This window comes from Protomyctophum parallelum, assembly GCF_964188405.1.
Source record: "Protomyctophum parallelum genome assembly, chromosome: 14".
Lineage (NCBI taxonomy): Eukaryota > Metazoa > Chordata > Actinopteri > Myctophiformes > Myctophidae > Protomyctophum > Protomyctophum parallelum.
This window is the reverse complement of record NC_139709.1, coordinates 10,790,301-10,806,638: the sequence shown is the minus strand read 5'-3', so window position 1 is coordinate 10,806,638 and position 16,338 is coordinate 10,790,301. Positions and strand designations below refer to the sequence as shown.

General features: G+C 41.2%; 1 protein-coding gene across 1 annotated transcript; it reads left to right on the top strand.

The window, feature by feature from the left end:
- The first annotated feature begins 206 nt into the window (after positions 1–206).
- casq1a (calsequestrin 1a) lies at positions 207–15,351 on the top strand. Its single transcript, XM_083782887.1, has 11 exons — positions 207–662; positions 8,785–8,878; positions 9,281–9,381; positions 9,968–10,079; positions 10,613–10,686; positions 11,282–11,412; positions 11,714–11,759; positions 12,534–12,588; positions 12,729–12,829; positions 12,938–13,012; positions 13,428–15,351. Exons 1-11 carry the CDS (start codon positions 417–419, stop codon positions 14,085–14,087), a joined length of 1,695 nt encoding a protein of 564 aa, XP_083639013.1. The 5' UTR covers positions 207–416; the 3' UTR covers positions 14,088–15,351.
- The last annotated feature ends 987 nt before the right edge of the window (positions 15,352–16,338 follow it).

Sequence of the window (16,338 nt, the reverse complement as noted above, 5' to 3'; positions counted from 1 at the left end):
TGTCTGCACGGGGGGAGCAGGATGTTGACCATGCACCTCTTCACTCCACCCACTTCAAACTTGTAACATACGCATACGCAAGCACGCACACACACGCACACACATGCACACCCACACACACGCACGCACGCACACACACGTCACACGCACACACACCTATATTCAGAACTTAGCCCAACCCCTCTCTCACACCCTATGCCTTGTTGCCAGCTAGCTCCCCATGTGGGGTTTTTAATAAGAAGGGTTCAGGAGTTGGTCTTGCTCTCTTCTGGGTGGCGCGGTTCGGAATTGCTCCTTCATCGTTTCCCCCGGTTCTCTCTTATTTTTCTTTTTATTATAGATATTCTCACATTTCTACCTTTTTGAGACTACAGCGTTATCGGTTGTAGGGTTGTGCCAAAAACCAGAGAGGAACCATGAAGTGGAGCTGGGTGCTTGTGGTGGTCCTGCTGTCTTTCAGTGGACTGTCATGGGGTGGTGACATGGAGAATAGCCTGGACTTCCCTGAGTACGATGGCAAGGACCGAGTCCATCACCTGAGCGCCAAGAACTATAAGGCTGTGATGAAGAAGTACGATGTGATGGTGGTGTACTACCACGAGCATCCCGGAAGCAGCCGTGTCGCCCAGAGACAGTTCCAGATGGAGGAGCTTGCCCTTGAGGTGGGTCTGGAGAACCAGTTGGGTGGCAGCCTGCAGGTCTTAGGAGAACCAGGTCTTAGAACCGGTTGGGTGGCAGCCAGGTCTTAGGAGAACCAGGTCTTAGAACCGGTTGGGTGGCAGCCAGGTCTTAGGAGAACCAGGTCTTAGAACCGGTTGGGTGGCAGCCAGGTCTTAGGAGAACCAGGTCTTAGAACCGGTTGGGTGGCAGCCAGGTCTTAGGAGAACCAGGTCTTAGAACCAGTTGGGTGGCAGCCAGGTCTTAGGAGAACCAGGTCTTAGAACCAGTTGGGTGGCAGCCAGGTCTTAGGAGAACCAGGTCTTAGAACCGGTTGGGTGGCAGCCAGGTCTTAGGAGAACCAGGTCTTAGAACCGGTTGGGTGGCAGCCAGGTCTTAGGAGAACCAGGTCTTAGAACCGGTTGGGTGGCAGCCAGGTCTTAGGGGTCGGGATAAGGTGGACTGATAACATGACATGGAATCATCTTGACATAACTTCTCAAAGTACACCATATACTGTAGCCATACACACATTCTACGAGGACTAGGCTATTATATACAGGAGGATAAATTTGCTCAGGTAAAATTGATAAATGCCTGTGAGTGTATATAGGTTCAACAGGGTGTTTGATATTTTAATTTAATATTGATGTGCAGATGTCATTTTTACCCCGGGTGCTGCTGCTGGAACATGTTTTGTTTTAACCAATATTTTGGCAGGTGAGATGTACATTCGGTGGTAATATCAAGAAGGAGTATAGGTGAGGCTGGGGTGGGGCGGTGTAGGGCCACAAAAACACCTATATTGTTTACATTGCTGACATATATTGAATGCTGAAATGAAATACAAGAGATGGGAGGGGCTGGCTGAGGATGTTTGAGGGGTGATGCTGTGTAGGAAATAGATTTGCTGGAATGAGAAATGCTGATAACTGAAGTGCTGAAAATGGTGGTGAAGAGGCTGTGAGACAGCATCCTGCCTGCATGGAGCCAAGAGTGCTGAGGTCGGAAGACAGATCACAGCCGTCATTCTGGCGTATGGTCAGAAAGTTGGTCACAGTATTGCATTCATACAGTACAGTACATGCGTGCGTGTGTGTTTGTGTTTTGGGTGTGTATAATGTGGGTGTGTATGTATGTACATACGTCCATCAGTATAACATTGCAACCGACTGGAACCTACAGTAACAACTACTGTGTCTGTATGTGTATTGTGTACAGCAGGGGAAGTATGTGGTCAAAGGGACTGCTGTCATGTGAGATGACTCCTTTCTAAGGAACAGAGGTTACATCATCATTTACACCCGAGCTGTTGCCTTATGGCCTCAGTGGCATCACTCAGTCATAAATCCTCACACAATCTTTTTTCATCGTCCAACGTTTGAAATGTTTGAAATGTTTTCTGAGGAAATAGGCTATACTATAGCCTATTTCATCAGCAAACATTGATATGATATGTTGGTATTTGAACCTATAGCCGTGTGTGTGTGTGTGTGTGTGTGTGTGTGTGTGTGTGTGTGTGTGTGTGTGTGTGTGTGTGTGTGTGTGTGTGTGTGTGTGTGTGTGTGTGCGTGTGCGTGTGCGTGTGCGTGCGTGCATAGGTTCAAATACCTATAGTATTTGAACCTATAGCCGCTATAGGTTCAAATACCAACATATCATGTTTTTGTTTTGCGTGACCTGCAAAACATCAGTTTGATGTTGATACATTGTTTAATGTCTTATTTAGTTGGCTGGGTTCTTTTACACTCTTAAAACACACACAGTAACATTTAGCTTATTAGATAATGCTAATGATTTATGGTGAAATGGACAAGAAGAACATGTGCAGTGCAGAGACTTCCAAAGTGACTATATGGAGCCACACATTTTACATTGCAGTCATTCTTGTTTCTATTTAAAGCATATTTGAGTGTTCAAAAAAAAAAGCACTATACAGTCGATGTTGTATGGATGTTGTTGTTGTTGTTGTTGTTAATATTATTATTCATCTCCATATGTAATAGAATCTTGAACTAAACTCTCAGACAACATTCTGATGACATCTGGTGATGACCAAACACTTAACTGTACATCCGATCTGTGAAGAAATACAGAGTAACATATACATCTCCAGCATGGACTGCTTTTACTGAACAGATGGTCGGAATGACCTACTTCATGGAATACATTCTGGACTATACTATATCTTTTGGGTTTCCTGCATGGTTTGATAGCATATTGATCAATGTTTTTCAAAGAGCAATGACAACAGATTATGTTTCAAAGCTTTACCGGGAAAACATGAAGAATGCAGCTGTTACGGCACTCTATCTTTTGAGAGGAGCCCAGATATTCATGTGGCTGGGTCCACAACCTGAGAGGAGCCCAGATATTCATGTGGCTGGGTCCACAACCTGAGAGGAGCCCAGATATTCATGTGGCTGGGTCCACAACCTGAGAGGAGCCCAGATATTCATGTGGCTGGGTCCACAACCTGAGAGGAGCCCAGATATTCATGTGGCTGCATGGGTCCAAACCTTTCTGCACATCGTCATAATAAAGCAGGTAGCATTAGTTCTAGCCTGCCAGCCTGGCACGGCCAGACTGATATCAATACTGGGTCCTGGTTGGTCCCTCGCTTCTTCGGAGGGAGCGAAATCCAATCACAACTGAGCGGTGCCAGACCAAATCTGCCAAGGACGAATCGACTTTACAATGGCAGATTGGTCTGGTTTCCAGGCTACTTAATTTCACCATACAGAACACACCACCGACCCCCACTGCACTGTCACAAACCACTGTCCCCTTGGGGTCAGGTTGTTTTGTGAAATTGTGACCTACTGCAAGGCTCCGTAAGCTCTATGCACAGTTCCCAGGGTTACTGGCTGGAGCCATAGGAGCACATTCAGATCTAATTAAATGGCTGTTCTGTTAGATTTAGAAGGATATTTTAACGTTGATGACCAGTCCCAAGGTATCTTCTAAAAAGCCAAGTCATTCATTCAGGTTTTTCTTAGACCCATTATTAATGATAACCCCATATAATAACAATCAAAGTGAAAGATTGGATATAGAAAAACTACAGTCGTTTTTATACGACTGTAGTTTTTTATATAGGGCTGTGTGGACGTCCTGTGTGTGAGGCCAAACGTAAATACTTTATTTGAAAACTCATTCCCATTGGAGGTTGAAAGACACAGAATCACCAGAGAGAAAGACCAACCATACTCTCTGCCAGTGGTGGAAAGTACATTTACTTAAGTACAACTTTGAGGTATTTGTACTTTAATTGAATATTTCCAATTGTCGATATTTTTTACTTCTACTCCACTACATCTCAGAGACAAATATTGTACTTTTACACCACAACGTTTATTTGAAAACTATGTACATTTGAAACCAATACTTTTTGTACTTTTACTCAAGTACATTTTGAATTCTGGCCATAGTAGTAGCCTATAGATACTTTCCCACCAATTCTCTCTGCCCATGCAGTCTCCTCTGTGTTGAAGAAGAAGCTGTGGTCAAGCATGCTGGAGGTTCTGGCAGCAGCAGTGCCCGGTCAGCTCTGTTGGTTCTGGTTCTGGAGGTTCTGGCAGCAGCAGTGCCCGGTCAGCTCTGTTGGTTCTGGTTCTGGAGGTTCTGGCAGCAGCAGTGCCCGGTCAGCTCTGGTGCCTGATTGACACATGCAGCACTGTACATGTACATGTCAGCAGGAACACCTCCTGTCCAGAATAGCCCAGCAGGGTCTGCTGCTATATTTAGACAGTGCTGCTTTTGTGGTGGATCTGGAGCTCCCTTGATTTTGTGTTTCTCTTGAGGAAATATATACAATATAGAGGGTATGCACATAATAAAGTGAGTGGCAAATGGAGTGGTAAAGTGTGAGGCAACGTTGTTTATCAGGTAGAACTATTCTGTTTGGATGTATGGGCTAGCTGTCAAGATCAGAAAGTCGTTTTTTGACACTCGTAGTCGTCTGTAGGCGTTCCCGCATAACTTCCGGGTATGATGATGATGTCATGCGCATACAATGTTTGATTCGCCATTCCTCAGTCTAAAGGCTCATACATAGTCTGGATTTACGGTGGTGGGGTGACCACCGAACTACAACATGACGTCACGAGCCGCGGTGAAGAGCAAACCACCGCCACCGCTCCAGCCCTTCTCTCTGTTTTTACTCACCACCGCTCAACGTTATTTCAGCTCCGGTGGTCAGCTCACCACCGGAGCGGTGGTCACCTCACCACCGAAAATCCAGACTATGAATAGGCCTTTAGGAGTACTGTAGGAGCCGTTTGAGCCACCATATTGTTTCAATGTTTCATATTGTCAATTTGTCAATCAAGGCCTATAGGTTGCCATGGTTACAGGGAGGGTTTAACCCTATCCCAAGTGAGGCACGGGTGGCAGAGGAAAAGCGTTTTTAGACTGTGTTCATATTAAGATCTGTATCCATCGACGGTTTATCTTATTATGTTTATACTGTATGCAATTAGTATAGGACTTTGAGCAGCTAATACAAATTATTGAATATGAACTCAGTGAATGTTTGGATATCAGTTTCTGGAGCACATGTCTGAACTTCCGCGGCAACCAGTAGCACCCGAGTATAGGACTTAAGGGCAGTCCATACTCTCTCCGACCACCGAACTTTTCGTCGGAAAGATCAGACTTTAATTTTTTCTCCGAAGTAGAGTTCGGAGAGTCACAACATCTGGGAGTGCAGCTTTCAGAACAAAAATTCGGAGGAATGCGTTTCAGAAGTTGCGAGTGACGTCATGTTGTAGTTGTACCGGAGCTTTCCGACGAAAAGTTCGGTGGTCGGAGAGAGTATAGAGCACCGAAGTCTGACGTCACTTTCAGTAGAGGGCGTCAGTCCCCAGGTTCATGTATTTTTTTAGTTGCATTGAAATCACCATAGGAGGATTTTTAGATTGCTTCATATAAGAACTGTGTTTGAAAAATGAACATGTCATCCCGGCCGCTTCACTCATATGGATATGAAGAATCAACTGACTGAGAGAAAACGCTAATGTTACTGCTGCTGAATTACTTAGATTTTCGCTAGAAGCAGACTGTATCATATATGAGTGCAAACGATACAGAGACACCTCCGTGACAATAACGCCGAGACAGCTTGTTCATTTTTGGACCACAACGCTTATAGTAGACGATATTAAGATCACCCCATGTTATTCTCCATAGAGAAATTACTTCCGTGAACCAGGGGAATCGAAGGGATGAGCGAGTTACGTCAGGACTTCGGTGCTCTATTGACTGCCCTTTAGTACCTAACGCCAGGGCTCCACTGGGCGCGTCTGCGTCGCATCTGCGTCGCGTCTCCGTCAGCGTCGGGAATGTGCCCTTTTAATCAATGGAGGGTGGCTCCACTGCCCGCGTTGCGTCGCGTCTCCGTCGCCATAAATTGAACCGGTTCATTTTTTGACGCACGCACGCGTGACGCACGCGTGACGCAACGCGCCCAAACGCGCCCAGTGGAGCCCTGGCGTAAGTACCTTAGGACTGAATGGGTAGTAGTCATAGGGAATATATAGTCACCCCCTCAAACACACGCCAGGTAGTACGGATGATTAAAGTCTGTAAGAATGTTTGGGCAATAAAGATTTACACCAGAAGACACTGGTTAACCATAATGATTGATCAACCACAACGCTATGAATTGTTTATTACATTTTAGATTAGAAACTCTCAGACCTGAACCATTCCTCAAAATGTACCTACCTATGCATGACCTAGTGAGTTCCCCCATACAGATACAGAAAGGCCTACTGTAGTGTAGTATCGATTGAACCAAAATAGCTATTTTATTATTCTAAACCAGGGGTGCCCAACAAAACAGTGTGTTTGTCTTATGTAACACCAGCGCCGCTATTCCAAAGCCCCTTCAGGTTCATTTTGAAACCTTTTTCAGCAATGGGATAATAATTTTTGGGTGGGTACTGCATGGGTAGACCTTGTTGCGCTGAAAAAGTAGCTCTCAAGTCAAATAAGTGTGGGCAAAAGGAAAGTTCCATGAAATATGAGACTACTTTTATTTATATATTAAGGGATGGTTGGAGTAACAATTGGTATTTATACATTACAGATGACATAATCACGAGTGTCAACAACAGAATGTGGAGGGGTGTTGTCCATGGGGTATTTTTTCTTTTGGACTGCTAGTTGTGTTTTGTTTTTTGTTTGTTTTTACTTGTCTTTTTCTTTTGTGTAAGTCATGTGAATTTTGTATGCAATCATCATTAAAAAAAGTGCGATCACCCCTGTTCTAAACTATCTGGTGGAGAAGACAATCACATATAGTCAGGTTCTCTCAAGTTTTACAGAATTCGGTATCTGAGATGAAAGTTTGAATCTGCCTTCAACTAACATTGTGTTTCAGCTTGCAGCCCAGGTCCTAGATGACTTTGAAGATGAACAAATCTAACTAACATTGTGTTTTATTTTTCAGCTTGCAGCCCAGGTCCTAGATGACTTTGAAGATGAACAAATCTAACTAACATTGTGTTTTATTTTGCAGCTTGCAGCCCAGGGGCCCGTTCCACGAAACTTGGATTAGAGATTAAGCCGGGCTTTAACACATATCCTGGCTTAATATATCCTGGATCAGTGATTAACCGGTTTGATGAAAGCTGGTTGATCTTGCCAGATTAACTTAACCAGTTAACCTGGATATGTTGAGGCTTGATTCGGTTTCATGAGAGTGATGCTACATTAGTTACTATGGAAACTAATGCTTTGGACTTAGCCTGCTCCGGACCAGGCTAACAGCCAGGTTTAACCTAATCCTGATGTCTTTACTGTTCATTAAGCAGTCAAACTGATCACAAACCAATGATGTTTTCCAGATTTATTCAATTATTATGGGTTTATGTTGCCTTATTTGTATCGGTCTGCATTAAAGGACTAATTTAAGCACTATATAAAATCAAATAACCAAAATATATAGGCTGCACAACGTCATGACAGCTTGTGAGCTTGTAGATCAGCTGCTTTTGGTGTTCCCCATGAATAGGTTTGTCGTGCAAGTGCAGTGCACGGTTAAGAAGAATTATTATATATTATTATTATTATTATTTTTTGTAAAAGTGAAAACCACTAAATATTACCATTACTCATTGTTTTACAACATATTACCATTGTAACGTTTCGCCCGCTACTAGTCCTACATACTTACACCTAAGAAACCCCATTAAAACCTATTTAGGTTCATCCTACGGTGGACATGTGTGCCTGAAAAGGAATCTTTGAAATGTTTCATAGTTTTAGAAATATAGTGCTTTCAAATTTGAGACATTTATAGGCAGATAGTGGCACTTAAAAAAATCACTTTCACCTAGAAACTCCATTCACACTTAAAATTCAGCTTACTGTGGAGACACATGCTGGAACTTTTTACTATGAAAAGTTTTGTAGTTTCTGAGTTATCTAACTTAAACGCCCAATGCATTCTCAATGGCAATAGCACAAACTTTGGCATGCTACATGAACCCATGACCCTCACCAGTCTGGCCCCTGTCTGGACAACAACCCCCTTCCCCAAAGGTAGCTCCCTCAGAGGAGGGAGTTATGGCCAGATATCACAATGCGACAATATCATTTCTGTTTTAAGTTAATAGTAGTGGTAAAATGTAAACTATATTTTTGGGGTAGTTAATCATTCAGTCTATCCACTATTGAGAGTATGTTCTCTCTTTAATTACAGCAGCAGTATTTATTTTAGAAGCTTAAGTCCTTGTATCAGTAAGTCTTGAATAGATTAGTAAAGATAATGAGATATACAGAAGGGGGCTGTAATGCAACTATTAAGGATGCAAACTGCCTTAATACCCCATGAAGAAGAAGGATCAGTAAATCTGTGTTCTACAGAATGGGTCTAGAGACAAAAAGCCAGACTGTCTATTAAGCCAGGCTTGCTGATCCCGGCTCGCCAAATCTACCAATTCTGAGCCTCGCTTGGCTTTAGTGGAACAGAATAAACCAGGCTGTAAAGATCAGGATTTAAAAAGCCTGGCTTTGGCCTAAATCCTGGATTAGTTAATCCAAGTTTCGTGAAACAGGCCCCAGGTCCTAGATGACTTTGAAGATAAACAAATCTAACTAACATTGTGTTTTATTTTGCAGCTTGCAGCCCAGGTCCTAGATGACTTTGACGATGAAGAAATCGGGGTCGCTCTCATTGATGAGAAGTTGGACAAGGCGGTTGCAAAGAAATTTGGTAAATACACAGTGAGTTTGAGACTGCTACACAGATATATGAATGTAATTCCATTCTCAAATCAGACCAGTGGTTATTATTAATATTCACAATCTACACTAAACCTAAATCTGATTGGAAATGTACCTTTTACCCCCAAATTTTCAAACTCTTTTGGGTGGCAAATGTGTATTATGTGTGGGAAGGATAAATTAGGTTACCCATAGGTACACTTACAACTCACTGTACTAGAATGCAGTCAATAAATAGGAAGAAAACAAAACCAACCAACGGACAAGTCTGACCTCTGGTGGATTTGAGACCCAACGGCTAATGTATACATTGTCTTCGACCATGTAGCTTGCCATAAATAACATATTATTAGTTGAGAATTGGGCTTAACATCTATCTTTGTTTTCCCAGACCTCGATGATCCCGACAGCATCTACATCTTCACGGCTGATGAAATCATAGAATATGATGGAGAGCTCACAGCACACACGCTTGTGGAGTTCATCTATGATGTTCGTGAGGATATAATATGCTCCCAGTGAAATAATAGCCTGCTTTATCTAGTACCAATATAAGTTTTATAACGCATGAGTCACCATTTAATTATTTCTTAAAGGACCACTTCACCACTTTTCAACCTATCTTCATATAATAGGTAACTAATAATCATGAAAGAAACAGCGCAAATCTTTTCTACTCTGTCTGTGTCTCATAAGAGGGCTGTGGGCAGTTCAGAAATCATCGATGGGGAATACAAGCGAATAGAAAAAGCAGGCTTTCTAGTCCTGAAAAGTTGCAATGCGAAAATGGAAGCCATCGTTCTCACGATAAAAGAAAATCTAAACATTTTTGTTTAGATCTGCCTAATGATGATGTCACTGGAAGACGGTTTCTGAACTGCCCACAGCCGTCCTATGGGACACAGACTGAGTAGAAAAAAATCGATTGATTGATATGAAGATAGGTTTAAAAGTGGTGAAGTGGTCCTTTAAAGGAGTGTCTGACAGCCACATCTACGACTACTCTACTAGAGTCTAGTGCATACTCTGCCTCATCATGTCATCGTGTCTCCTCCGACTACACGATGTTCCCCTGTAGGTCCTTGAGGACCCCGTGGAAATCATTGACAGCATGAGGGAACTTAAAGGCTTCCAGACCCTCGAAGAGGACACCAAACTGATAGGCTACTTTAAGGGTCTCAAGTCTGAACGTAAGAAAATGTTTTAATCGTTTGCCAATTTTCACTTGAATCATTATCAAAGGGGTGGTATGAGAGAATACAAACAACTTAGAATACAGTACAAATTTGGCAACAACCGTGTATGTTTCACTTTCAGTTTTTAATGTAAAATTGGAATGAAACTGCAAGTATTCTATTTTATTGATTAGGCCTATATGTGTATGCCTTCATTTTGTGCTTTTGTTTTATTTACTGATATCTTGTTGGAGCTGTGATTATGCTGTTGTTTTTCACCCCGTAGTTATTATGTTTTTTTTTTTTACCTGTTCTGTAAAGCACTTTGTGACTATGTCTTGAAATGTGCTATATACAGTAAATAAATTCATTATTATTATCATTAAGTATCTACAATATAGTATGATGGTGCAATTGCAGACAAAGACTAATTCACTCCTTCAGTTCCTGTCGACAAGAGACACCATTGTGGGATGGAGTATAAATTAAGCTATAAGTCTATAAGTCTTCTGAAACAGCTTGATGGATGCCTGTGCATTAATTTTCAGATTTTGTGGCATTTGAGGACGCTGCTGAAGAGTTCCACCCTCACATCAAGTTCTTCGCAACATTCAATCCCAGGGTGAGCAACATGATCCCTACCTGGCGTACCTGAAGTGACCTCTCTGTTTGGTAGAGCCTCTGCAATTTTTCAAAACAGACAAGAACAAGCAACTATTTTAATTCCTTTCTGGACAAGCAAAAAAGAGATGCAGTGTTGTATCCCCATAGCTCAATGCAACAACACTGCATCTCTGTATCTCCTTTGCTTGTCCAGAAAGGAAGTAAAATAGTTGCTTGTTCTTGTTTTGAAAACTTGTAAAGGTCTTGAGTTGTGCCTGTGAGGTCAACCTTTTGACTTTTCAAAATGGCCACCACCTCAACCAGAACAGCCCATTCTGGTAATCAACCATAACTTGTTTGCATCTGCACCAAACACCACAATGCTCTACCAAAGTGAAATATCACCCTGTGCTATAGTCACCAATTGATTAAAGGGTTACTTGACATACAGAATGTTCTCTATAGTGTAACATAAAGTAACATCACTATAAAGCTCTGAACAACCTGTGAGGTGTTAAAGTAGGAGACCCCTTGTGTAAGTAAGTTGTATATACTCTACTGTACGTGATGGTTGGCTAGCCTCCAACTGTTTGGTACAATCCACTGCGGTACAGATCGCCAGAGCTCTGGAGCTGAGGATAAATGAGGTGGACTTCTACGAGCCCTTCCTAGACGATCCCCTTGTCATCCCTGGAAAACCCTACAGTGAGAAAGATCTGGTGAACTTCATTGAAGATAATGACAGGTGAGACCCAATGGGAGGGAGATGGAGATAGAACCTTTGTTCTGATTGGCCAATGCATAACCGGGTTAACCTGAGAACACCTATAGAATGAATGAAAGCGCCATGGAAGATATTTTTTAAATGTAACATTGTAATAGTTTTATTAACTATGGAGACTATATATATTCCTCACACCCCCACACCCACACCCACACGCACACGCACACGCACACGCACACGCACACACACACACACACACACACACACACAAGTGCATTATCCCAGTTATAATTTAATAAGATCATGTAATTCCTTGACATAGACCAACCCTGAGGAAACTGCAACCAAACAATGTGTACGAGATATGGGTAAGCTCCCAACGGTGACAGCATTTTGTGACATTGTTAAGCCTCACTAACAAATTTCTTTTTTTTTTTTTTTTTAGTATGATTTTTTGTAGTATGATTTTGTCTGTCAAACTGTGCATCATCAAGCTACACTAATCCGAGAGGATGGCCATGGAGTTCAAGTCAGCTTTGCGTTGGATGTCACAGCACACACAAGCTCAAAATTTCAGACAAAATATTGTATTATGCAAAGAATGATAGCTGCTTTGAAGCTTTCCTCACTGTTAATGCACTTGCACGATCTACAGTTAATATAAAACTCTATGACACTCCATTGTTATTGAGCAACATTTCAAACGGAAGTACTGTGATGCAAAATACATCACTTTTTTTTAGTTTATTTATTATTATTATAATTATTATTTCGATTTTTAATTTTTTTGGTGCGTGGTGCTAGAGCTCGACCGGCCTAATTTGGTATCAGAAAAAGCATCAACTGACACCTGCCTGGCTCTTCATTTGAAACGGTCTATATCTGCCTCTGGGCTCTATGGATTGTTACAAAAAGCATTGATAGATTTGTATTTTTTTGTATATAGAGTTATATTTTTCCCAAATGTAAATGTGATGCAGAAATAATACAAAAATAGGTATGGTATATTATATATTGAATGAAACACAATTTCTGCATTTTTATTTATTTATTGAGTGAGGACCAATTATATGAAGATGATCCTTAATGTTAATGAAAATGTAAATTGCAACCTGTTCCCCTTTTCTGTATTCTTCTGACAGGACGATGATGTGGGTGGTCAACACATAATAGCCTTTGCAGAGGAGGCTGACCCAGGTAAAGAAACATCAGATAAAACATTCCAATCTGAATCTAATCAATGCAATATATAGGCCAGTGTTGTGATGTTTCTGGCAGATGGACATAGTTCTGATTTATGTTTACGTCACCAATAATACGCTGACTACACTTCACAGATGGTTTTGAGTTCCTGGACATCCTAAAGAAAGTTGCAGAAGACAATACAGACAACACTCAACTCAGCATTCTCTGGATTGACCCAGATGACTTCCCTTTGGTAAGGGACTGACTATAGTTTCTGGTATTATATATATAGGGTTCAGGTCTATGTCTACACAAATCATTATTTATGTTTGCCAGGAAATAGAAAATGTTTTCTCTGCAGGTTGTTCCACACTGGGAGAAGATCTTTGGAATCGACCTGTCCGTTCCACAGATTGGTGTTGTTGATACATCGGATGTGAGTATTGTCTTTATGTTATGCACTTTTTACGTTTGGCCCAAACACAAATGTTACAGATAGATAGATTATTCTGTGTGCCTGCCTTGCAATGGTTTGGATTCCGCCATAGTTAAAGGACAGCTTTGTTGTTGTTTTTTTTTCAACCAAGGTTCATGTTTTAGGTTGTTATTAGAGAAAGTAAAAGATGAGTGTTATTTTTTTTTCTTTTTCTGCTTTCTTTCGTTTTAACGATTTTAGCTATTTTTGACAGGGGGGTGGGGGCATTTGAAGAAAAATAATTTCAGGTCCTACAGACCTCCAGTTTCATTTATTTGACCCTACCTCCCAATAACAAGGTTGCACAGACTTAGCGAGCTAAAATCCACCCGAAATAGTTAAATTGCTCACTAATTCTTTCTTTATCACTCTACAGGCTGACAGTATATGGATGGATATGGATGATGATGATTTGCCATCTCCAAACGAGCTTCAGGACTGGATTGGAGATGTATTGTCAGGTGATGTTGATCCTGATGAGGATGACGATGATGAAGATGAGGACGATGATGATGACGATGATGATGACAATGATGATGATGACGATGACAACGATGATGACGATGATGATGACGATGACGATGATGATGACGATGATGACGCTGATGATGACGATGACGACGACGATGACGACGACGATGACGATGATGACGCTGACGATGATGATGATGCCGATGACGACGATGATAACGACGATGACGATGACGATGATAACGATGATGACGATGACAATGACGACGATGATGACAATGATGACGACGACGATGACGACGACAATGATGACGAGGACGATGACGATGATGACGACGATGACAATGATGACGATGATGACGATGATGACAATGATGACGATGATGATGACGATGATGACGATGATGACGATGACGACGATGATGACGATGATGACAACGACGATGACGATGATGACGATGACGATGATGATGACAATGATGACGACAATGATGACGACGACGATGATGATGATGACGATGACGATGACGACGACGACGACGATGATGACGATGACGATGAATAAATTGTCGGTGGCACACACTATTCATAAGTCTGACCAAATCAGTTTCAAGAGTCAAGATTTTCTTAAATCCATCCATTTTTGTCATTATGTTGATCTCACCATTATGTTCATATCCCATCTCCTGTCTTCCTCATTATCACTGCTCTGCATCTTGCCAGAACAATATTCCATTGCTCAGCTCCCCCAGTTCACAAGCTATATATCCCCAACCCTTCTGTTGCCTAAAGGGTGCTTAAACGTCTCCCACTTTGGTAGAGGTTTGGGTTGTGTAGTTACCTTGCCATGATGTATCTCTAAAACGTATTGCTCCATCCATACATTGATTTAAAGAAATTGATCATTCAAAATAAGCTCTTCATTGGCTTACATTGTACAGTGAGGACTCTCGGGGAGAGAACTTTCTGCCCATAAACAAACACAAACAAAGCTGATTCTAACAATATAAAACATCACTAAATCCAGTACTGTTTTTTAATACAAATGTCAACGTCCTGTTGATTTTTCTAGTTTCATTTGGGAGAAAACCCTGACTAGATCTGTGGATATGGATCCCGATCTTCAAATAGTAAAATCAACAGGAATTTAACATTTCTATTTAAAAAACCAAACAGTAAGCTACTGGGTTTGGTGATGTTCTACATTGTCAGAATCAGCTTTGTTCGTTTAAGGACTAAAAATATATATATATTGTTTAATTCTTGCACACCTTTGGCGTTACATCATGGCAAGGTAACTACACAACCCAAACCACTACCAAAGTGGTCTAGCCCTTTAAAAAAAGAGAGCGTGCTTTCTAAGACCCCTTAATATCTTTTATTATTTTATTAGAGTAAAAGGAGAAACCAGTTTGAAACCTCAGCATCTAATGCTATTGATTTCTTTTTTTATATTGCTCATGTTTTTATTTTTCAATAAGTGCTGGTGAAGGGGTTGCAATCTCAATGCATTATGTCTGAGTCCATCTGTGAAGTCTGTTGCATTTTGAATGTTTGAATTGTTGTTTATGTTCAGTTTTTTTTTACCCCAAACTCCAAACAAATGAAATATAATTCAACGGTGCTAGCAGGCCTCTCCAACGGGTCATAAGTCTCATGAGCGTAATCTGTAAAATTATTGTAACTTTGTGCACTGAAAGTGCTGTACATCTTATGTGGATGTTTTCTACTATGACAAGAAATGTGTACAACAGTCATATTCTATTTTTGTAACAAGATAAATTACCTTACTGTAAAGTCTTAAATAAAGAACACCTTGGACAAAATTCCCCCCAATGTTTCTTTAGCAGTGTGTGTGTAGAAATACAAATGACTACCAGTATACTTGCTCATGTATGTCTTCTACAAAGATTAGAGGGACCTTATTTATAGTGCATGGGAGAATGAAAATGAATTAAATTGCATGCCTATCACTTGTTGGACTTCTTCACTTTAAAAACTATATTCACATTTCCAACACACACACACACACACCGGTTCAGTTCTTTTTGGTTTTTAGTCCATGAGCCAGAGCTCCAAAATTGAAATGTTAATTATGAGTGGGCAAACCATACCTATATCACCATTAAACTTCCCCAATTGAGTACTTACACGAAGACAATGATTTATTGTATTACAAATTTTTAAAAAATGCAAAAAGATATGAAAAAGCTACTACTGTTGAAGGGTTATCATGTATTAATTTACTTGTATTGATCCTATAATCAATTTAATATAGGGTATAGTTTGCCCACCAATTTTGGAGCTCTGGCTCATGGACTAAAAACCTGTGGCCCACTTTTCCACCAGGCCCGGTTCTTAGTCCATGAGCCAGAGCCCCAAAATTGAAACGTTAATTACGAATTGAGTAGGCAAAACCATCTATATTAAATTGTTGATAGGAAAGTAAATTAATCAGTTTATGGACACTTGGAATAAGCATAACATACAAAGTAATATCATCCTGGGAAGGGGATTTGAGAACTCACTATCAAATGGCTGACTGGAAGGCTGGAAGGCTTTCTGCTCAGGCTTTCTGCTCAGCCTTCTGCTCAGCCTTCCAGACTGACCATGTCCCTGAACCCATCTAATGCAGGGGTTTTCAACAGGTGGTCCGTGGACCACTGGTGGTCCGTGGAGGTATTGCATGTGGTCCCTGACCATGCATTTAGTAATGTAGCAAAGTGAAGATTTTGTAATTTCTTCCACGGAACAGTGCACTAAACCGTCTGTGCACTCACTGTTCCGTGGAAGTGCGTCAATGTTACCAGAATTAC

Coding starts and splice junctions, on each gene's coding strand:
- casq1a (XM_083782887.1), top strand. CDS start 417: ATGAAGTGGAGCTGGGTGCTTGTGGTGGTCCTGCTGTCTTTCAGTGGA. Junction 10,687..11,281: donor TCGCAACATTCAATCCCAGG/GTGAGCAACATG, acceptor ACTGCGGTACAG/ATCGCCAGAGCTCTGGAGCT. Junction 11,760..12,533: donor ACAATGTGTACGAGATATGG/GTAAGCTCCCAA, acceptor TTCTTCTGACAG/GACGATGATGTGGGTGGTCA.